This window comes from Oncorhynchus mykiss, chromosome 20 (assembly GCF_057628025.1).
Source record: "Oncorhynchus mykiss isolate SJ-2025 chromosome 20, ASM5762802v1, whole genome shotgun sequence".
Classification (NCBI taxonomy): Eukaryota; Metazoa; Chordata; class Actinopteri; order Salmoniformes; family Salmonidae; genus Oncorhynchus; species Oncorhynchus mykiss.
This window is the reverse complement of record NC_143041.1, coordinates 50505874-50529684: the sequence shown is the minus strand read 5'-3', so window position 1 is coordinate 50529684 and position 23811 is coordinate 50505874. Positions and strand designations below refer to the sequence as shown.

General features: G+C 49.3%; 1 protein-coding gene across 4 annotated transcripts in view; it reads left to right on the top strand.

Annotated features, from left to right (window-relative positions):
- Positions 1-21982, top strand: part of LOC110499571 (AT-rich interaction domain 4B) — a 175863-nt gene extending 153881 nt beyond the window's left edge. For all 4 annotated transcript variants that reach the window (XM_090211960.1, XM_090211963.1, XM_090211961.1 and 1 more), the window contains 3 exons: positions 8997-9242; positions 10282-10428; positions 21377-21982. In XM_090211960.1, coding sequence (XP_090068086.1) covers positions 8997-9242; positions 10282-10428; positions 21377-21525 — 542 coding nt within the window. In that variant the 3' untranslated portion in view covers positions 21526-21982. The remainder of the gene's footprint in view (positions 1-8996; positions 9243-10281; positions 10429-21376) is intronic.
- The last annotated feature ends 1829 nt before the right edge of the window (positions 21983-23811 follow it).

The following is a 23811-nucleotide window of genomic DNA, read 5'->3' as shown; positions in this document are numbered from 1 at the left end:
ACCTCGGACTCAGTGACCACCTACAGGGAGAAACTTTGTTGCGGGGCAGGGGGAAAAAAAGAGGGAGAAGCGTCGGGGATAGTCGCTTTAGAATGGGTGGGAGAAGAGAAAATGTTGGACTGGAAGGAGGAATGGCTGAGTCAAATTGGAATCCTGACTTAATGAAATGGTGATTAGAACTCAGCCATGTGCTTCCGGTCAGTAACAACCACATCAACATTAAGAGACAATGGCAGCTGTGAGGAGGAGGGTTTATTCTCCAGGTCTTTAGCCGTTTTCCAGAACTTCTTGGAGATAGACCCACAGAGAGAAAACTGCTCCTTAAAGTAACTAACTTTGGCCATCCGGATAGCCTGAGTGCACTTATTTCTCATTTGCCTGAATGAGAGCCAGTCAGCCTGAGTATACTTGTGCCGAGCCTGTCGTCAAATGCAATTCTTGAGGTGGAGTAACTCTGCCACATCGCGGTCGAACCAGGGGCTGAAACAGTATAATTCTCATTTTCTTTATGGGGGTGTGTTTGTTAACAATACCACTGAAAATATAAAATAAGAAGGTCCAAGCGTCTTCGACAGAGGGGATCTGATTCTATACCATTTTACAGAGGCCAGTTCATGAAGGAAGGCTTGCTCAAAGTTTTTTAGCAAGCGTCTATGACAAATCAGGACAACTTGTTTCACTGAGCAGCCATTACGAACACAGGCTGTAAAACAGTAATCCCCAAGGTCATTACAGAAAACACCAGAACTGATACCTATCAGGATCATTTGTGAGGATAACGTCGAGAAGAGTAGCGTTTTCTGGGTGTTGAGTCATACCTTGTGGGATTAGTAATAATCTGAGAAATATTTAGGGAGTCCCGTGGCTTTAGGACTTGGTCAGGTGGTGTAAGCATGTCCCAGTTTAGGTCACCTAGCAGGACAAATTCAGACTTAGTGTAAGGGGCCAGGAGAGGGCTTAGGGCAGGTAGGGTACAGGCCGGTGCTGATTGAGGACGATAGTATCCAGCAACATTCAACAAAGAGCAAAACTCAGCAAAAAATAAATATCCCTTTTTCAGGACCTTGTCTTTCAAAGATAATTAGTAAACATCCAAGTAACGTCACAGATCTTCATTGTAAAGGGTTTAAACACTGTTTCCCATGCGTGTTCAATGAACCATAAACAATTAATGAACAGTCGTTAAGACACTAACAGCTTACAGACGGTAGGCAAGTAGAAAGAGGCCTTTCTACTGACTCTGGAAAAACACCAAAAGAATGGGTCCCTGCTCATTTGCGTGAACATGCCTTAAGCATGCTGCAAGGAGGCATGAAGACTGCAGATATGTCCAGGGCAATAAATTGCCATGTCCTTCTGTGAGACGCCTAAGACAGCGCTACAGGGAGACGGGACGGACAGCTGATCGTCCTCGCAGTGGCAGACCACGTGTAACATCACATGCACAGGATCGGTACATCCGAACATCACACCTGCGGGACAGGTACAGGATGGCAACAACAACTGCCCGACTTACACCAGGAATGCACAATCCCTCCATTAGTGCTCAGACTGTCTGCAATAGGCTGAGAGAGGCTGGACTGAGGGCTTGTAGGCCTGTTGTAAGACAGGTCCTCACCAGACATCACTGGCAACATCGTTGCCTATGGGCACAAACCCACCGTCGCTGGACTAGACAGGACTGGCAAAAAAGTGCCCTTCACTGACGAGTCGCGCTTTTGTTCACCGGGGGTGATGGTCGGATTCGCGTTTATTGTCGAAGGAATGAGCGTTACACCGAGGCCTGTACTCTGGAGGGGGATCGATTTGAAGGTGGAGGGTCTGTCATGGTCTGGGGCGGTGTGTCACAGCATCATCGGACTGAGCTTGTTGTCATTGCAGGCAATCTCAACGCTGTGTGTTACAGGGAAGACATCCTACTCCCTCATGTGGTACCATTCCTGCAGGCTCATCCTGACATGACCCTCCAGCATGACAATGCCACCAGCCATACTGCTCGTCCTCTGCGTGATCTCCTGCAAGACAGGAATGTCAGTGTTCTGCCATGGCCAGCAAAGAGCCCGTATCTTAATCCCATTGAGCACGTCTGAGACCTGTTGGATCGGAGGGTGAGGGCTAGGGCCATTCCCCCCAGAAACGTGCAGGTGCCTTGGTGGAAGAGTGGGATAACATCTCACAGCAAGAACTGGAAAATCTGGTGCAGTCCATGAGGAGATGCACTGCAGTACTTAATGCAGCTGTTGGCCACACCATATACTGACTGTTACTTTTGACCCCCCCCCCCCTCCCTCCCTCCCTCCCTTTGTTCAGGGACACATTATTCCATGTCTGTGGAAGTTGTTCAATTTATGACTCAGTTGTTGAATTTTATGTTAAGTTTGCTGAAAATAGACGCAGTTGGAGGTGAGAGGACGGTTATTTTTTTTGCTAATTTGAAACCCTAACCCTAAAGTTGAATGCTGAAAACCAGATAATCAAGTTGTTTGGGGACAGACTTGGAGACACCCGAGCACTGAAGGTGATCCCCCACCTTTGGAAGGTCTGTCTTGACAAAAAAAACGTTATAACCAGAAAGGTTAACATCGGTATTCAAAACACTTCCTTACGTCTCAGTAATGACCAACACATCTGGATTGGAGCTGTGAACCCACACTTTCAATTGATCCTTTTTAGGTAATACGCTTCTAGTGTTAAAGTGCAGAAAACCCAGACTTTTATGAGAGCAGAACTCAGTGAAGCAGATATAAGAGCACAAGTCAGAATTGGAGCTAGCAACAGTAGATGGAGGGTGTACATGCACATTTCCAGATATCATCAACAGTAATACAATCAAGGCACGGCAGAGGACAGGGAGTGCATCAGATGGCAACAAGATCATATTATACAGCAATTTCATCAGGTAACGTGAATACAAAGCCGGCGAGAGGTGGTTAGAATAGGATGGGAGGCCAAGAGTCTGTGTAACCAATAGAGAGTCATAGTCCCGAGTGTGGGAACAAACACTGTCCCACGGTCGGGTAAACAAGAAAGTTCATAGTCAACAAAGCATACAGGAGTCATGAGGCAAATAGCAAAATGCACAAGAAAAAAATTAAATATATAACGGGGCCATTTTAAGTTCAGTTTCTCACCCCAACAGTGCCTGTGTGCTGGAGGTGAGCGAAAGCTTGGGAGAGAGGAGGGAGTGTGTTGGAGGTACCTGTACCAGACAGGCCAGGGAGAGAGGGGTGAGTGTGGTGGGGGTACCTGTACCAGACAGGGGGAGACAGACCAGGGAGAGAGGGGGGGAGTGTGGTGGAGTTACCTGTACCAGACAGGGGGAGACAGACCAGGGAGAGAGGAGTGGGTGTGTTGGAGGTACCTGTACCAGACAGGGGGAGACAGACCAGGGATAGAGGGGGGAGTGTGGTGGGGTACCTGTACCAGACAGGGGGAGACAGACCAGGCAGAGAGGGGTGAGTGTGGTGGACGTACCTGTACCAGACAGGGGGAGACAGACCAGGGAGAGAGGAGTGAGTGTGTTGGGGGTACCAGACAGGGGGAGACAGACCAGGGAGAGAGGAGTGAGTGTGTTGGAGGTACCTGTACCAGACAGGGGGAGACAGACCAGGGAGAGAGGGGGGAGTGTGGTGGAGGTACCTGTACCAGACAGGCCAGGGAGAGAGGGGTGAGTGTGGTGGGGGTACCTGTACCAGACAGGGGGAGACAGACCAGGGAGAGAGGGGGGAGTGTGGTGGAGGTACCTGTACCAGACAGGGGGAGACAGACCAGGGAGAGAGGGGGGAGTGTAGTGGAAGTACCTGTACCAGACAGGGGGAGACAGACCAGGGAGAGAGGGGGGAGTGTGGTGGAGGTACCTGTACCAGACAGGGGGAGACAGACCAGGGAGAGAGGAGGGAGTGTGTTGGAGGTACCTGTACCAGACAGGCCAGGGAGAGAGGGGTGAGTGTGGTGGGGGTACCTGTACCAGACAGGGGGAGACAGACCAGGGAGAGAGGGGGGGAGTGTGGTGGAGTTACCTGTACCAGACAGGGGAGACAGACCAGGGAGAGAGGAGGGAGTGTGTTGGAGGTACCTGTACCAGACAGGCCAGGGAGAGAGGGGTGAGTGTGGTGGGGGTACCTGTACCAGACAGGGGGAGACAGACCAGGGAGAGAGGGGGGGAGTGTGGTGGAGTTACCTGTACCAGACAGGGGGAGACAGACCAGGGAGAGAGGAGTGAGTGTGTTGGAGGTACCTGTACCAGACAGGGGGGGACAGACCAGGGAGAGAGGAGTGAGTGTGTTGGAGGTACCTGTACCAGACAGGGGGAGACAGACCAGGGAGAGAGGAGTGAGTGTGTTGGAGGTACCTGTACCAGACAGGGGGAGACAGACCAGGGAGAGAGGGGGGAGTGTAGTGGAGGTACCTGTACCAGACAGGGGGAGACAGGCCAGGGAGAGAGGGGTGAGTGTGTTGGAGGTACCTGTACCAGACAGGGGGAGACAGACCAGGGAGAGAGGGGTGAGTGTGGTGGAGGTACCTGTACCAGACAGGGGGAGACAGACCAGGGAGAGAGGGGGGAGTGTAGTGGAGGTACCTGTACCAGACAGGGGGAGACAGACCAGGGAGAGAGGGGGAGTGTGGTGGAGGTACCTGTACCAGACAGGGGGAGACAGACCAGGGAGAGAGGAGTGAGTGTGGTGGAGGTACCCGTACCAGACAGGGGGAGACAGACCAGGGAGAGAGGAGTGAGTGTGTTGGAGGTACCTGTACCAGACAGGGGGGGACAGACCAGGGAGAGAGGAGTGAGTGTGTTGGAGGTACCTGTACCAGACAGGGGGAGACAGACCAGGGAGAGAGGAGTGAGTGTGTTGGAGGTACCTGTACCAGACAGGGGGAGACAGACCAGGGAGAGAGGGGGGAGTGTAGTGGAGGTACCTGTACCAGACAGGGGGAGACAGGCCAGGGAGAGAGGGGTGAGTGTGTTGGAGGTACCTGTACCAGACAGGCCAGGGAGAGAGGGGTGAGTGTGGTGGGGGTACCTGTACCAGACAGGGGAGACAGACCAGGGAGAGAGGGGTGAGTGTGGTGGAGGTACCTGTACCAGACAGGGGGAGACAGACCAGGGAGAGAGGGGGTAGTGTAGTGGAAGTACCTGTACCAGACAGGGGGAGACAGACCAGGGAGAGAGGGGGGAGTGTGGTGGAGGTACCTGTACCAGACAGGGGGAGACAGACCAGGGAGAGAGGAGTGAGTGTGTTGGAGGTACCTGTACCAGACAGGGGGAGACAGACCAGGGATAGAGGGGTGAGTGTGGTGGAGGTACCTGTACCAGACAGGGGGAGACAGACCAGGGAGAGAGGAGTGAGTGTGTTGGAGGTACCTGTACCAGACAGGGGGAGACAGACCAGGGAGAGAGGGGTGAGTGTGGTGGAGGTACCTGTACCAGACAGGGGGAGACAGACCAGGGAGAGAGGGGGGAGTGTAGTGGAGGTACCTGTACCAGACAGGGGGAGACAGACCAGGGAGAGAGGGGGGAGTGTGGTGGAGGTACCTGTACCAGACAGGGGGAGACAGACCAGGGAGAGAGGAGTGAGTGTGGTGGAGGTACCCGTACCAGACAGGGGGAGACAGACCAGGGAGAGAGGAGTGAGTGTGGTGGAGGTACCCGTACCAGACAGGGGGAGACAGACCAGGGAGAGAGGAGTGAGTGTGGTGGAGGTACCTGTACCAGACAGGGGGAGACAGACCAGGGAGAGAGGGGTGAGTGTGGTGGAGGTACTTGTTCCAGACAGGGGGAGACAGACCAGGGAGAGAGGGGGGAGTGTGGTGGAGGTACCTGTACCAGACAGGGGGAGACAGACCAGGGAGAGAGGAGTGAGTGTGTTGGAGGTACCTGTACCAGACAGGGGGGGACAGACCAGGGAGAGAGGAGTGAGTGTGGTGGAGGTACCCGTACCAGACAGGGGGAGACAGACCAGGGAGAGAGGAGTGAGTGTGGTGGAGGTACCTGTACCAGACAGGGGGAGACAGACCAGGGAGAGAGGGGTGAGTGTGGTGGAGGTACCTGTTCCAGACAGGGGGAGACAGACCAGGGAGAGAGGGGTGAGTGTGGTGGAGGTACCCGTTCCAGACAGGGGGAGACAGACCAGGGAGAGAGGGGGGAGTGTGGTGGAGGTACCCGTACCAGACAGGGGGAGACAGACTAGGGAGAGAGGGGTGAGTGTGGTGGAGGTACCCGTACCAGACAGGGGGAGACAGACCAGGGAGAGAGGGGGGAGTGTGGTGGAGGTACCCGTACCAGATAGGGGGAGACAGACCAGGGAGAGAGGGGGGAGTGTGGTGGAGGTACCCGTACCAGACAGGGGGAGACAGACCAGGGAGAGAGGGGGGAGTGTGGTGGGGGTACCTGTACCAGACAGAGGGAGACAGACCAGGGAGAGAGGGGGGAGTGAATTGTCTTAAACAGGAGGGCGCTTCAAAGGGCGCGTCAAAGACTCCTGCCACTTGTTGGGCCCGAAGGCCTTTTTACTTCACACCTTAGTGCTAATTGAATTTGCTCAGTTCAGGTTGGAATGGTGTCCTCAGGTCTCTGCTGTTTGTTGGCTAGAGCACCCTCCGTATAGCTTGGAAAAATAATACCTTGGAAGCAGTAATCTCTCTGGTTCATTTTGGTCAAAATTAGGTTTGGAGTTTTGATCTGTAGTCAAGGCCATCCTGGAGGGAGGGTAGCATCCTGCATATGTACCTGCCGAAAAATCCAAGTTTATCTTTATTTTATTTCACCTTTATTTAACCAGGTAGGCCAGTTGAGAACATGTTCTCATTTACATCTGCGACCTGGCCAAGATAAAGTGTAGCAATTCGACACATACAACAACACAGAGTTACACATGGAATAAACAAAACATACAGTCAATAATACAGTAGAACAAAAGAAAACAAAAAGTCTATATACAGTGAGTGCAAATGAGGTAAGTTAAGGAAATAAATAGGCCATGGTGGCGAAGTAATTACAATATAGCAATTAAACACTGGAATGGTAGATCGGCAGAAGATGAATGTGCAGGTAGAGATACTGGGGTGCAAAGGAGCAAAATAAATAAATAAATACCAGTATGGGGATGAGGTAGGTAGATAGCCCATCTGTAAACAGCCGATCTATGTACAGGTGCAGTGATCTGTAAGCTGCTCTGACAGCTGCTGCTTAAAGCCAGTGAGGGAGATGTGAGTCTCCAGCTTCAGAGATTTTTGCAATTCGTTCCAGTCATGGGCAGCAGAGAACTGGAAGGAAAGACGACCAAAGGAGGAATTGGCTTTGGGGGTGACCAGTGAGATATACCTACTGGAGCACGTGCTACGAGTGGGTGCTGCTATGGTGTCCAGTGAGCTGAGATAAGGCGGGGCTTTACCTAGCAGAGACTTGTAGATAACCTGTAGCCAGTGGGTTTGGCGACGAGTATGAAGCGAGGGCCAACCAACGAGAGCGTACAGGTCGCAATGGTGGGTAGTGTATGGGGCTTTGGTGACAAAACGGATGGCACTGATAGACTGCATCCAGTTTGTTTAGTAGAGTGTTGGAGGCTATTTTATAGATGACATCACCACAGTCGAGGATCGGTAGGATGGTCAGTTTTACGAGGGTATGGTTGGCAGCACGAGTGAAGGATGCTTTGTTGCGATATAGGAAGCCGATTCTAGATTTAATTTTGGATTGGTGATGTAATGTGAGTCTGGAAGGAGAGTTTACAGTCTAAACAGACACCAAGGTATTTGTAGTTGTCCACATATTCTAAGTCAGAGCCGTCCAGAGTAGTGATGCTGGACGTGCGAGCAGGTGCGGGCAGTGATCGATTGAATAGCATGTATTTAGTTTTACTTGCGCTTAAGAGCAGTTGGAGGCCACGGAAGGAGAGTTGTATGGCATTGAAGCCCGTCTGGAGGTTAGTTAACACAGTGTCCAAGAAGGGGCCAGATATACAGAATGCTGTCGTCTGCATAGAGGTGGATCAGAGAATCACCAGCAGCAAGAGCAACATCATTGATGTATACAGAAAAGAGAGTCGGCCCGAGAATTGAACCCTGTGGCACACCCATAGAGACTGTCAGAGGTCCGGACAACAGGCCCTCCGATTTGACACACTGAACTCTATCAGAGAAGTAGTTGGTAAACCAGTCGAGGCAATCATTTGAGAAACCAAGGCTGTCGATCTAACTCTATCCTTTTTTTGTTGAAAAATGTGAGCGCTCACATTAAGCTGTGTCTCCCTCTCTCTGAGGGGGCGTGTCTGTCCTCCGCTAGGGTTGGTGAATCTGGCCCTCCGCTAGGGCTGGTGAATCTGGCCCTCCGCTAGGGCTGGTGAATCTGGCCCTCCGCTAGGGCTGGTGATCCGAGTCTCCACTAGGGCTGGTGAATCTGGCCCTCCGCTAGGGCTGGTGAATCTGGCCCTCCGCTAGGGCTGGTGAATCTGGCCCTCCGCTAGGGCTGGTGAATCTGGCCCTCCGCTAGGGCTGGTGAATCTGGCCCTCCGCTAGGGCTGGTGAATCTGGCCCTCCGCTAGGGCTGGTGAATCTGGCCCTCCGCTAGGGCTGGTGAATCTGGCCCTCCGCTAGGGCTGGTGATCCGAGTCTCCACTAGGGCTGGTGAATCTGGCCCTCCGCTAGGGCTGGTGAATCTGGCCCTCCGCTAGGGCTGGTGAATCTGGCCCTCCGCTAAGGGCTGGTGAATCTGGCCCTCCGCTAGGGCTGGTGAATCTGGTGAATCTGGCCCTCCGCTAAGGGCTGGTGAATCTGGCCCTCCGCTAGGGCTGGTGAATCTGGTGAATCTGGCCCTCCGCTAGGGCTGGTGAATCTGGCTGTAGAATGTCTTCAAATGTTCATTCTAACAACTCTCCAAGCACGAGCAATTACCAACGAAGGAATTAATCTACTTGTAAAAGTTGTTACAATGAAAAATAAGTTTGTAGCTAATTAATATCTTCTCCTTCCTGTCCTGCCATCCCCTCCCCCTACAGCCCACAGCAGTGACAGTGAAGACCAGTTAGTGGGTGAGAGTATGGCTAAGTCTTCAGCCTCCAAGACCCATGGTGCAGCAGACATGAAGGGGTCCATCTCCCCCAAGTGTCTCAGCCAGGGACAGGTTGAGGGACACACCCCTCCATCCAGCCAGAAGTACCACAAGGAGCAGCAGCATGGGTACCCTGACCACAGAGCGCACAATGGCAGAACACCATCCGTCTACAAGTGGAGCGTCCAGATGTGTAAGTGTGCCTCAACCAACCCTGACTGTCTTTCACAGAGCCTCAGCCAACCCTGGCTGTCTTTCACAGAGCCTCAGCCAACCCTGGCTGTCTTTCACAGAGCCTCAGCCAACCCTGGCTGTCTTTCACAGAGCCTCAGCCAACCCTGGCTGTCTTTCACAGAGCCTCAGCCAACCCTGGCTGTCTTTCAGAGCCTCAGCCAACCCTGGCTGTCTTTCACAGAGCCTCAGCCAACCCTGGCTGTCTTTCACAGAGCCTCAGCCAACCTTGCCTGTCTTTCACAGAGCCTCAACCAACCCTGGCTGTATTTCAGAGCCTCAAGCCCTCAGATTGATGCTAGCGACAGGAATTCTCATCTACGTCCCACCAGATTGTCTGTTACTGTACAAGTAGATTTGTCAGACAGAATCCTTTGTGATCACACAGAGGGCAATGGACATAGAACAGACTAGTTTTATACTGTTTGGTTTAGCTTTCTACTCTGAAACAACCCACTGATTCCTCTCCTTTCAATGTTTATAATCTGAAACACCCCACAGAGTTCTCTCTGTTACAACCTGGCTCAAGATTGTAACAATAGGAAACCACACACTGAGTAAAGGAATAACAATATGAATGTATTCCCTAAATAAAGATGAGGCATGAAGGTCAGTAAATTAGGTGTCAACTGCCAAAGCCACAACAAAACAAGCAAATGTATGCACGGAGAGAGGAATCTCTTGCTGAATGGGGAAACAGTGGCTTTTTGCCACAACTGAGCTTTCACAGGTGTGCCCCATCAGCACTGACTACCCTCCCAGCTCCGCCCACCTCTCCTACTCTTCCCACCAATCTCCTGCAGGAAGTAAGCACAGCAAAACTCAGTAGACAGAGCAGGGAGGAGCCCTCACATCTCCTTTCAATGTTTCTACTCTGAAACACCTCACTGATTCCTCTCCTGTCAGTGTGACATCCCACTGAGTCCTCTCCGTTCAATGTTTCTACTCTGAAACATCCCACTGAGTCCTCTCCTTTCAATGTTGTTCCTCTCCTCCCCTAGCGGACCTGGAGAAGATGTGTAGTCTGGAGAGGATTTCCTTCCTCCAGGAGAAGCTGCAGGACATCAGGAACCACTACCTGTCTCTCAAGTCTGAGGTGGCATCCATCGACAAACGACGCAAACGCATCAAGAAGAAAGAGAGAGAGAGTGAGTCATCATAATTGACAGTTTATTTGCTACCAGAGCTGTTATGGTAAACACAATCAAAAGAGAGAGGAAGAAATGTAGTTTCTAACCCTGTAGTACTGTAGCTGGAGACCGAGACCATCCCTGTAGTACTGTAGCTGGAGACCGAGACCATCCCTGTAGTACTGTAGCTGGAGACCGAGACAATCCCTGTAGTACTGTAGTACTGTAGTTGGAGACCAAGACAATCCCTGTAGTACTGTAGTACTGTAGCTGGAGACCGAGACAATCCCTGTAATACTGTAGTACTGTAGTACTGTAGCTGGAGACCGAGACAATCCCTGTAGTACTGTAGTACTGTAGCTGGAGACGAGACAATCCCTGTAGTACTGTAGTACTGCAGCTCGAGACCGAGACAATCCCTGTAGTACTGTAGCTCGAGACCGAGACAATCCCTGTAGTACTGTAGTACTGTAGCTGGAGACCGAGACCTTCCCTGTAGTACTGTAGATGTAGACCAAGACAATCTCTGTAGTACTGTAGCTTGAGACCGAGACAATCAAGACCATCCCTGTAGTACTGTAGCTGGAGACCAAGACTATCCCTGTAGTACTGTAGTACTGTAGCTGGAGACCAAGACCATCCCTGTAGTACTGTAGTACTGTAGCTGGAGACCAAGACAATCCCTGTAGTACTGTAGCTGGAGACCAAGACAATCCCTGTAGTACTGTAGTACTGTAGCTGGAGACCAAGACCATCCCTGTAGTACTTTAGTACTGTAGCTGGAGACCAAGACAATCACTGTAGTACTGTAGCTGGAGACCGAGACAATCCCTGTAGTACTGTAGTACTGTAGCTGGAGACCGAGACCATCCCTGTGGTACCGTAGTACTGTAGTACTGTAGCTGGAGACCGAGACAATCCCTGTAGTACTGTAGCTGGAGGCCGAGACAATCCCTGTAGTACTGTAGTACTGCAGCTGGAGACCGAGACAATCCCTGTAGTACTGTAGTACTGTAGCTGGAGACCGAGACAATCCCTGTAGTACTGTAGTACTTTAGCTGAAGACCGAGACCATCCCTGTAGTACTGCAGTACTGTAGCTGGAGACCAAGACAATCCCTGTAGTACTGTAGCTGGAGACTGAGACAATCAAGACAATCCCTGTAGTACTGTAGCTGGAGACCGAGACAATCAAGACAATCCCTGTAGTTCTGTAGTACTGTAGCTGGAGACCAAGACCATCCCTGTAGTACCGTAGCTGGAGACCAAGACCATCCCTGTAGTACTGTAGTACTGTAGCTGGAGACCAAGACAATCCCTGTAGTACTGTAGCTGGAGACCGAGACAATCCCTGTAGTACTGTAGCTGGAGACCGAGACCATCCCTGTAGTACTGTAGTACTGTAGCTGGAGACCAAGACAATCCCTGTAGTACTGTAGTACTCTAGCTGGAGACCAAGACAATCCCTGTAGTACTGTAGCTGGAGACCGAGACAATCCCTGTCATGCTGTATCCTGTCTGAGGACTGTAGATTGATTGATAATGCTCTAGTGTATGTTGAATAGTTTAGTCACACCTCGACTACTGTTCAGTCGTGTGGTCAGATGACACAAAGAGGGAGTTAGGAAAATTGTAATTGGCTCACAACAGGGCAGCACGACTGGCCCTTGGATGTGCATTCATTAATAATATGCATGTCAATCTCTCCTGGCTCAAAGTGGAGGAGAGATTGACTTAATCACTTCTTGTTTTTGTGAGAGGTATTGACATGTTGAATGCACCAATTGGTGTCGTCGTCCCCACAGTGACCGTACGTACATAACCCAACCAGAAGCCATGGATTACAGGCATCATCCACACTGAGCTCAAGGATAGAGCTGCCGCTTTCAAGGAGCGGGACCCTAACCCGGAAGCTTATAAGAAATCCCGCTATGCCCTCTGACGAACCATCCAACAGGAAAAGCGTCAATACAGGACTAAGATCGAATCGTAATACATCGGCTCTGACGCTCGTCGGATGTGGCAGGGCTAACAAACTGTTACAGACTACAAAGGGAAGCACAGCCGAGCGCTGCCCAGTGACACAAGCCTACTAGATGAGCTAAACTACTTCTATGCTCGCTTTGAGGCAAATAAACTGAAACATGCAAGAAAGCACCAGCTGTTCCGGAAGATTGTGTGATCATGTTCTCCACAGCCAATGTGAGTAAGACCTTTAAACAGGTCATAATTCACAAGGCCGCAGAGCCAAACGGATTACCAGGATGTGTACTGCGAGCATGCGCTGACCAACTGGCAAGTGTCTTCACTGACATTTTCAACCTCTCCCCGTTCTAGTCTGTAATACCAACATGTTTTAAGCAGACCATCATAGTGCCTGGGCCCAAGAACACTAAGGTAACCTGCCGAAATAACTACTGCTCCGTAGCACTCACATCTGTAGCCATGAAGTGCTTTGAAAGGCTGGTCATGGCTCACATCAACACCATTATCCCAGAAACCCTAGACCCAATCCAATTTGCATACCACCCCAACAGATCCACAGACGCTGCAATCTCTATTGCACTCTACACTGCCCTTTCTCACCTGGACAAAAGGAACACCTATGTTAGAAGGCTGTTCATTGACTAAAGCTCAGCTTTCAACACCATAGTGCCCTCAAAGCTCATCACTAAGCTAAGGACCCTGGGACGAAACACCTCCCTTTGCAACTGAATCCTGTACTCCCTGTTCACTCATGACTGCACGGCCAGGCACGACTCCAACACCGTCATTAAGTTTGCTGACAACACAACAGTGGTAGGCCTGAACAACAACAACGAAGACACAGCCTATAGGGAGGAGGTCAGAGACCTGGCCGTGTGTTGCCAGGACAAGAACATCTCCCTCAATGTGATCAAGACAAAGGAGATGATTGTGGACTACAGGAAAAAGAGGCCGAGCACGCTCCCATTCTCATCGACCGGGCTGCAGTGGAGCAGGTTGAGAGCTTCAAGTTCCTTGGCGTCCACATCCCCAACAAACTAACATGGTCCAAACACACCAAGACAGTCGTGAAGAGGGCACGACAAAACCTATTCCCCCTCAGGAGACTGACAAGATTTGGCTTGGGTCATGAGATCCTCAAACGGTTTTACAGCTGCACCATCGAGATCATCCTGACTGGTTGCATCATTGCCTGGTATGGCAGCTGCTCGGTCTCAGACCTCTATACCAGGCGGTGTCAGAGGAAGGCCCTGAAAATGGTCAAAGACTCCAGCCACCCTAGTCATAGACTCTTCTCTCTGCTATCGCACGGCAAGCGGTACCGGAGCACCAAGTCTAGGTCCAAGAGGTTTCTTAACAGCTTCTACCCCCCAAGCCATAAGACTCCTGAACATCTAATCAAAGGGCTACCCAGACTATTTGCATTGCTCCCCCCCCCCCCCCCCCACACCTCTTTTACACCGCTGATACTCTCTATTGTTCTCATATATGCATAGTCACTTTAACTCTACCTACATGTACATATTACCTCAACTAACCAGCACATTGACTCTGTACCGGTACCCCCCTGTATATAGTCTTGCTATTGTTATTTTACTGCTGCTCATTAATTACTTGTTACTTTTATTTCTTATTCTTATCTGTTTTTTTGAAACAGTATTGTTGGTTAGTGGCGCGTAAGTAAAGCATTGTAAGGTCTTCTTCACCTGTTGTATTCAGCGCATGTGACTAATAAAATTAGATTTGATATCTTTATAGAAAAGTTAACGAATTAGCCTCCTTCTGTACACATATGGCGCCAGCATATCTTTATCTCTCTGGTCTTTCTAGGGCCTAAGCTTCTCTTCCTTAATACAGTGCCATGCGAAAGTATTCGGCCCCCTTGAACTTTGCGACCTTTTGCCACATTTCAGGCTTCAAACATAAAGATATAAAACTGTATTTCTTTGTGAAGAATCAACAACAAGTGGGACACAATCATGAAGTGGAACGACATTTATTGGATATTTCAAACTTTTTTAACAAATCAAAAACTGAAAAATTGGGCGTGCAAAATATTCAGCCCCCTTAAGTTAATACTTTGTAGCGCCACCTTTTGCTGCGATTACAGCTGTAAGTCGCTTGGGGTATGTCTCTATCAGTTTTGCACATCGAGAGACTGAAATTTTTTCCCATTCCTCCTTGCAAAACAGCTCGAGCTCAGTGAGGTTGGATGGAGAGCATTTGTGAACAGCAGTTTTCAGTTCTTTCCACAGATTCTCGATTGGATTCAGGTCTGGACTTTGACTTGGCCATTCTAACACCTGGATATGTTTATTTTTGAACCATTCAATTGTAGATTTTGCTTTATGTTTTGGATCATTGTCTTGTTGGAAGACAAATCTCCGTCCCAGTCTCAGGTCTTTTGCAGACTCCATCAGGTTTTCTTCCAGAATGGTCCTGTATTTGGCTCCATCCATCTTCCCATCAATTTGAACCATCTTCCCTGTCCCTGCTGAAGAAAAGCAGGCCCAAACCATGATGCTGCCACCACCATGTTTGACAGTGGGGATGGTGTGTTCAGCTGTGTTGCTTTTACGCCAAACATAACGTTTTGCATTGTTCCCAAAAAGTTCAATTTTGGTTTCAGCTGACCAGAGCACCTTCTTCCACATGTTTGGTGTGTCTCCCAGGTGGCTTGTGGCAAACTTTAAACAACACTTTTTATGGATATCTTTAAGAAATGGCTTTCTTCTTGCCACTCTTCCATAAAGGCCAGATTTGTGCAATATACGACTGATTGTTGTCCTATGGACAGAGTCTCCCACCTCAGCTGTAGAGCTCTGTAGTTCATCCAGAGTGATCATGGGCCTCTTGGCTGCATCTCTGATCAGTCTTCTCCTTGTATGAGCTGAAAGTTTAGAGGGACGGCCAGGTCTTGGTAGATTTGCAGTGGTCTGATACTCCTTCCATTTCAATATTATCGCTTGCACAGTGCTCCTTGGGATGTTTAAAGCTTGGGAAATCTTTTTGTATCCAAATCCGGCTTTAAACTTCTTCACAACAGTATCTCGGACCTGCCTGGTGTGTTCCTTGTTCTTCATGATGCTCTCTGCGCTTTTAACGGACCTCTGAGACTATCACAGTGCAGGTTCATTTATACGGAGACTTGATTACACACAGGTGGATTGTATTTATCATCATTAGTCATTTAGGTCAACATTGGATCATTCAGAGATCCTCACTGAACTTCTGGAGAGAGTTTGCTGCACTGAAAGTAAAGGGGCTGAATAATTTTGCTCGCCCAATTTTTCAGTTTTTGATTTGTTAAAAAAGTTTGAAATATCCAATAAATGTCGTTCCACTTCATGATTGTGTCCCACTTGTTGTTGATTCTTCACAAAAAAATACAGTTTTATATATTTATGTTTGAAGCCTGAAATGTTGCAAACGGTCGCAAAGTTCAAGGGGGCCGAATACTTTCGCAAGGCACTGTATATATTTTATTATATTATGTTAATATCATACAGTGGACACCTCAGCCCTTAAGGTCTATACATGCATTGTCCTGATGCATTTAGTGCTCAAATCTCCTACAGCTGAACCGTGAGGTGGACAATTACTGTTTTAGGAAAGTACAAACCAATAAAACAATAGACTATGAAGTTTTGAATGTGCTACACATCGAAACACAACAAATTGGGCTTTAGTAATTTGTTCTAGACCGTTTTTAAGGACTCAACTGTGGATCATTTGGCCAATATGGCTTGTTTATTGATGGTGCTGGCAGCGACCAGTCGGAGGCTTTTTCTCTCTTTACACTCTTGGATCGGAACGGGTCTGAATGGACACGAGGACTTCTAAGCTACAGACTTCTAAGCTACAGACTGCTAAGCTACAGACTGCTAAGCTACAGACTTCTAAGCCACAGATTTCTAAACCACATACTTCTAAGCTACAGACTTCTAAGCTACAGACTTCTAAGCTACAGACTTCTAAGCTACAGACTTCTAAGCTACAGACTTCTAAGCTACAGACTTCTAAGCTACAGACTTCTAAACTACAGACTTCTAAACTACAGACTTCTAAACTACAGACTTCTAAACTACAGACTTCTAAACTACAGACTTCTAAGCTACAGAATTCTAAGCTACAGACTTCTAAACCACAGACTGCTAAACTACAGACTTCTAAGCTACAGACTTCTAAGCTACAGACTTCTAAGCTACAGACTTCTAAGCTACAGACTTCTAAGCTACATATTTCTAAACCACAGACTTCTAAGATACAGACTTCTAAGATACAGACTTCTAAGATACAGACTTCTAAGATACAGACTTCTAAGCTACAGACTTCTAAGCTACAGACTTCTAAGGTACAGACCATGTTGTTTCTGCTTCTTCTGACCACCATGTTGTTTCTTCTCCATCTGACCACCATGTTGTTTCTTCTGCATCTGACCACCATGTTGTTTCTTCTCCATCTGACCACCATGTTGTTTCTGCTCCATCTGACCATCATGTTGTTTCTGCTCCATCTGACCACCATGTTGTTTCTGCTTCTTCTGAACCCCATGTTGTTTCTGCTCCATCTGACCACCATGTTGTTTCTGATTCTTCTGACCACCATGTTGTTTCTGATTCTTCTGACCACCATGTTGTTTCTGCTCCATCTGACCACCATGTTGTTTCTGATTCATCTGACCACCATGTTGTTTCTGATTCATCTGACCACCATGTTGTTTCTGATTCATCTGACCACCATGTTGTTTCTGCTTCTTCTGACCACCATGTTGTTTCTTCTCCATCTGACCACCATGTTGTTTCTGACCACCATGTTGTTTCTGCTTCTTCTGACCACCATGTTGTTTCTTCTCCATCTGACCACCATGTTGTTTCTGCTCCATCTGACCACCTTGTTGTTTCTGATTCTTCTGACCACCATGTTGTTTCTGCTCCATCTGACCACCATGTTGTTTCTGCTCCATCTGACCACCATGTTGTTTCTGACCACCATGTTGTTTTTGTTCCATCTGACCACCATGTTGTTTCTGCTCCATCTGACCACCATGTTGTTTCTGCTCCATCTGACCACCATGTTGTTTCTTCTCCATCTGACTACCATGTTGTTTCTGACCACCATGTTGTTTCTGCTCCATCTGACCACCATGTTCTTTCTGACCACCATGTTGTTTCTGCCCCCTCTGACCACCATGTTGCTTCTGACCACCATGTTGTTTTTGTTCCATCTGACCCCCATGTTGTTTCTGTTCCATCTGACCACCATGTTGTTTCTGACCACCATGTTGTTTCTTCTCCATCTGACCACCATGTTGTTTCTGCTCCATCTGACCCCCATGTTGTTTCTGTTCCATCTGACCACCATGTTGTTTCTGCTCCTTCTGACCACCATGTTGTTTCTGACCACCATGTTGTTTCTGACCACCATGTTGTTTCTGCTCCATCTGACCCCCATGTTGTTTCTGCTCCATCTGACCACCATGTTGTTTCTGACCACCATGTTGTTTCTGCTCCATCTGACCCCCATGTTGTTTCTGTTCCATCTGACCACCATGTTGTTTCTGCTCCTTCTGACCACCATGTTGTTTCTGCTCCATCTGACCACCATGTTGTTTCTGCTTCTTCTGAACCCCATGTTGTTTCTGCTCCATCTGACCACCATGTTGTTTCTGATTCTTCTGACCACCATGTTGTTTCTGATTCTTCTGACCACCATGTTGTTTCTGCTCCATCTGACCACCATGTTGTTTCTGATTCATCTGACCACCATGTTGTTTCTGATTCATCTGACCACCATGTTGTTTCTGATTCATCTGACCACCATGTTGTTTCTGCTTCTTCTGACCACCATGTTGTTTCTTCTCCATCTGACCACCATGTTGTTTCTGACCACCATGTTGTTTCTGCTTCTTCTGACCACCATGTTGTTTCTTCTCCATCTGACCACCATGTTGTTTCTGCTCCATCTGACCACCTTGTTGTTTCTGATTCTTCTGACCACCATGTTGTTTCTGCTCCATCTGACCACCATGTTGTTTCTGCTCCATCTGACCACCATGTTGTTTCTGACCACCATGTTGTTTTTGTTCCATCTGACCACCATGTTGTTTCTGCTCCATCTGACCACCATGTTGTTTCTGCTCCATCTGACCACCATGTTGTTTCTTCTCCATCTGACTACCATGTTGTTTCTGACCACCATGTTGTTTCTGCTCCATCTGACCACCATGTTCTTTCTGACCACCATGTTGTTTCTGCCCCCTCTGACCACCATGTTGCTTCTGACCACCATGTTGTTTTTGTTCCATCTGACCCCCATGTTGTTTCTGTTCCATCTGACCACCATGTTGTTTCTGACCACCATGTTGTTTCTTCTCCATCTGACCACCATGTTGTTTCTGCTCCATCTGACCCCCATGTTGTTTCTGTTCCATCTGACCACCATGTTGTTTCTGCTCCTTCTGACCACCATGTTGTTTCTGACCACCATGTTGTTTCTGACCACCATGTTGTTTCTGCTCCATCTGACCCCCATGTTGTTTCTGCTCCATCTGACCACCATGTTGTTTCTGCTCCATCTGACCCCCATGTTGTTTCTGCTCCATCTGACCACCATGTTGTTTCTGACCACCATGTTGTTTCTGCTCCATCTGACCCCCATGTTGTTTCTGTTCCATCTGACCACCATGTTGTTTCTGCTCCTTCTGACCACCATGTTGTTTCTGCTCCATCTGACCACCATGTTGTTTCTGCTCCATCTGACCACCATGTTGTTTCTGCTCCATCTGACCACCATGTTGTTTCTGCTCCATCTGACCACCATGTTGTTTCTGCTCCATCTGACCCCCATGTTGTTTCTGCTCCATCTGACCACCATGTTGTTTCTGACCACCATGTTGTTTCTGCTCCATCTGACCCCCATGTTGTTTCTGTTCCATCTGACCACCATGTTGTTTCTGCTCCTTCTGACCACCATGTTGTTTCTGCTCCATCTGACCACCATGTTGTTTCTGCTTCTTCTGAACCCCATGTTGTTTCTGCTCCATCTGACCACCATGTTGTTTCTGATTCTTCTGACCACCATGTTGTTTCTGATTCTTCTGACCACCATGTTGTTTCTGCTCCATCTGACCACCATGTTGTTTCTGATTCATCTGACCACCATGTTGTTTCTGATTCATCTGACCACCATGTTGTTTCTGATTCATCTGACCACCATGTTGTTTCTGCTTCTTCTGACCACCATGTTGTTTCTTCTCCATCTGACCACCATGTTGTTTCTGACCACCATGTTGTTTCTGCTTCTTCTGACCACCATGTTGTTTCTTCTCCATCTGACCACCATGTTGTTTCTGCTCCATCTGACCACCTTGTTGTTTCTGATTCTTCTGACCACCATGTTGTTTCTGCTCCATCTGACCACCATGTTGTTTCTGCTCCATCTGACCACCATGTTGTTTCTGACCACCATGTTGTTTTTGTTCCATCTGACCACCATGTTGTTTCTGCTCCATCTGACCACCATGTTGTTTCTGCTCCATCTGACCACCATGTTGTTTCTTCTCCATCTGACTACCATGTTGTTTCTGACCACCATGTTGTTTCTGCTCCATCTGACCACCATGTTCTTTCTGACCACCATGTTGTTTCTGCCCCCTCTGACCACCATGTTGCTTCTGACCACCATGTTGTTTTTGTTCCATCTGACCCCCATGTTGTTTCTGTTCCATCTGACCACCATGTTGTTTCTGACCACCATGTTGTTTCTTCTCCATCTGACCACCATGTTGTTTCTGCTCCATCTGACCCCCATGTTGTTTCTGTTCCATCTGACCACCATGTTGTTTCTGCTCCTTCTGACCACCATGTTGTTTCTGACCACCATGTTGTTTCTGACCACCATGTTGTTTCTGCTCCATCTGACCCCCATGTTGTTTCTGCTCCATCTGACCACCATGTTGTTTCTGACCACCATGTTGTTTCTGCTCCATCTGACCCCCATGTTGTTTCTGTTCCATCTGACCACCATGTTGTTTCTGCTCCTTCTGACCACCATGTTGTTTCTGCTCCATCTGACCACCATGTTGTTTCTGCTCCATCTGACCACCATGTTGTTTCTGCTCCATCTGACCACCATGTTGTTTCTGCTCCATCTGACCACCATGTTGTTTCTGCTCCATCTGACCACCATGTTGTTTCTGCTCCATCTGACCACCATGTTGTTTCTGCTCCATCTGACCACCATGTTGTTTCTGCTTCTTCTGACCACCATGTTGTTTCTTCTCCATCTGACCACCATGTTGTTTCTGACCACCATGTTGTTTTTGTTCCATCTGACCGCCATGTTGTTTCTGACCACCATGTTGTTTTTGTTCCATCTGACCGCCATGTTGTTTCTGACCACCATGTTGTTTCTGCTCCATCTGACCACCATGTTGTTTCTGCGCCATCTGACCACCATGTTGTTTCTGACCACCATGTTGTTTCTGCTCCATCTGACCACCATGTTGTTTCTGACCACCATGTTGTTTCTGCTCCATCTGACCACCATGTCGTTTCTTCTCCATCTGACCACCATGTTGTTTCTGACCACCATGTTGTTTTTGTTCCATCTGACCGCCATGTTGTTTCTGACCACCATGTTGTTTCTGCTCCATCTGACCATCATGTTGTTTCTGCGCCATCTGACCACCATGTTGTTTCTGACCACCATGTTGTTTTTGTTCCATCTGACCACCATGTTGTTTCTTCTCCATCTGACCACCATGTTGTTTCTGCTCCATCTGACCACCATGTTGTTTCTTCTCCATCTGACCACCATGTTGTTTCTGACCACCATGTTGTTTCTGCTCCATCTGACCACCATGTTGTTTCTGCATCATCTGACCACCATGTTGTTTCTGACTACCATGTTGTTTCTGCTCCATCTGACCACCATGTTGTTTCTCTCCATCTGATCACCATGTTGTTTTTTCTCCCCAGGTACAGTGGCTGCATCTTCCTCCTCCTCCTCTTCCTCGTCCCCGTCCTCCAGCTCTCTAACAGCAGCGGTGATGTTGACGCTAGCCGACACTCCTGTGTCGTCCTCTTCCTCCTCTCAGAACTCTGTGGTGTCTGTAGAGTGTAGGTGACAGGACACCCCTCACCCTCCCAACCTTCTGAGGCCCAGGACACAGCACTGAGCACCAAACCAGCACCACCCTGGTCCAACACCCAGGCCCCGTCAGCATCCACCCAAGACACACAACGTTTCCCCAGGCCCCATAACCTCCACCTATACCCTATATTCACCCTGACCCAACAGAACAGCCCCCAACCAGGCACCATCACCCTCATCTCCACCACTCCCAAGCCCAACTGACAACCCACCCAGGCCCCTCCACACCAACACCCTTCCAACAGAACTGACAACCCACCCAGGCCCCTCCACACCAACACCCTTCCAACAGAACTGACAACCCACCCAGGCCCCTCCACACCAACACCCTTCCAACAGAACTGACAACCCACCCAGGCCCCGCCACACCAACACCCTTCCAACAGAACTGACAACCCACCCAGGCCCCTCCACACCAACACCCTTCCAACAGAACTGACAACCCACCCAGGCCCCCCCACACCAACTTCCACACTGTAACTACAGCAGGGACAAGAGACGACAGAGAAACAAACAAGACGAAAAGCACCATTTTATGTCCACAGCTGTTTCTTTGGCAAGCTAATTGCACTCAAGTGCACTCTTATGATGATTGGGTGGAAGAATACAATGACAACAAAACGACAAATGTGTTTTTCCTTAAATTGATAGACATTTATAAGAGTTGTTTTCTAAAAGCTATAATTATATTATGTCTGATGTGGTTATTTAATATGGGTTAGGGATGTTGTGTACTATGTAGTCAATGCCATCTTCTGTTGTAGCCTCTACAGAATGTCAATGCCACATTGGCATGTTGTGTGTACTCAAAGTAAATTTGGCACTTGTTTTCTCTGTCCCCCTCCGCTCTGTCCCCCTCCGCTCTGTCCCCCTCCGCTCTGTCCCCCTCCGCTCTCTGTCCCCCTCCGCTCTCTGTCCCCCTCCGCTCTGTCCCCCTCCGCTCTGTCCCCCTCCGCTCTCTGTCCCCCTCCGCTCTGTCCCCCTCCGCTCTCTGTCCCCCTCCGCTCTCTGTCCCCCTCCGCTCTGTCCCCCTCCGCTCTGTCCCCCTCCGCTCTGTCCCCCTCCGCTCTCTGTCCCCCTCCGCTCTCTGTCCCCCTCCGCTCTCTGTCCCCCTCCGCTCTGTCCCCCTCCGCTCTCTGTCCCCCTCCGCTCTCTGTCCCCCTCCGCTCTGTCCCCTCCGCTCTGTCCCCCTCCGCTCTGTCCCCCTCCGCTCTGTCCCCCTCCGCTCTGTCCCCCTCCGCTCTCTGTCCCCCTCCGCTCTCTGTCCCCCTCCGCTCTCTGTCCCCCTCCGCTCTCTGTCCCCCTCCGCTCTCTGTCCCCCTCTGCTCTCTGTCCCCCTCCGCTCTGTCCCCCTCTGCTCTCTGTCCCCCTCTGCTCTGTCCCCCTCTGCTCTCTGTCCCCCTCTGCTCTGTCCCCCTCTGCTCTCTGTCCCCCTCCGCTCTGTCCCCCTCTGCTCTCTGTCCCCCTCTGCTCTCTGTCCCCCTCCGCGCTGTCCCCCTCCGCTCTGTCCCCCTCCGCTCTGTCCCCCTCCGCTCTCTGTCCCCCTCCGCTCTGTCCCCCTTGCTCTGTCCCCCTCCGCTCTGTCCCCCTCCGCTCTGTCCCCCTCCGCTCTCTGTCCCCCTCCGCTCTGTCCCCCTCCGCTCTCTGTCCCCCTCCGCTCTCTGTCCCCCTCCGCTCTCTGTCCCCCTCCGCTCTCTGTCCCCCTCCGCTCTCTGTCCCCCTCCGCTCTCTGTCCCCCTCCTCTCACTCTCTTGATCCCGAAGATTTATAGCATTAGACTGTAGGTCAGAGTATGAATGAGAGACAGGTTATGTACATGACAGATATGTGTGTTTGTCTAAACATAGTGATTGTAGAGGTTGATTTGGAGAGAAGCAGTGTTCTCCCCAGGGGTTTTTAACAAGGTGGTGCTGAGCAGAAAGGGGGCAGCGCCCTCCTTTGGACTCGGATTTTGGCATTTTTTAACACCTGTAACTTTAATTTCCTGCAATCTAGAGCAACAAAATTGCCTTAAATTATAAGTGCAAAATATTTATACAGGACCTTCAGAAAGTATCACACCCCTTGACTTAGTCCACATTTTGTTCTTACAGCCTTCTCAAAATGGATTCAACAGATTATTGTTCTCACACATATACACACAATACCCCAGAATGACAAAGTGATTTAGATTTTTTTATCAAATGTATTGAAAATAAAATACAGAAACATCCCATTTACATAAGTATGTCAATACATGTTAGAATCACCTTTCACAGTG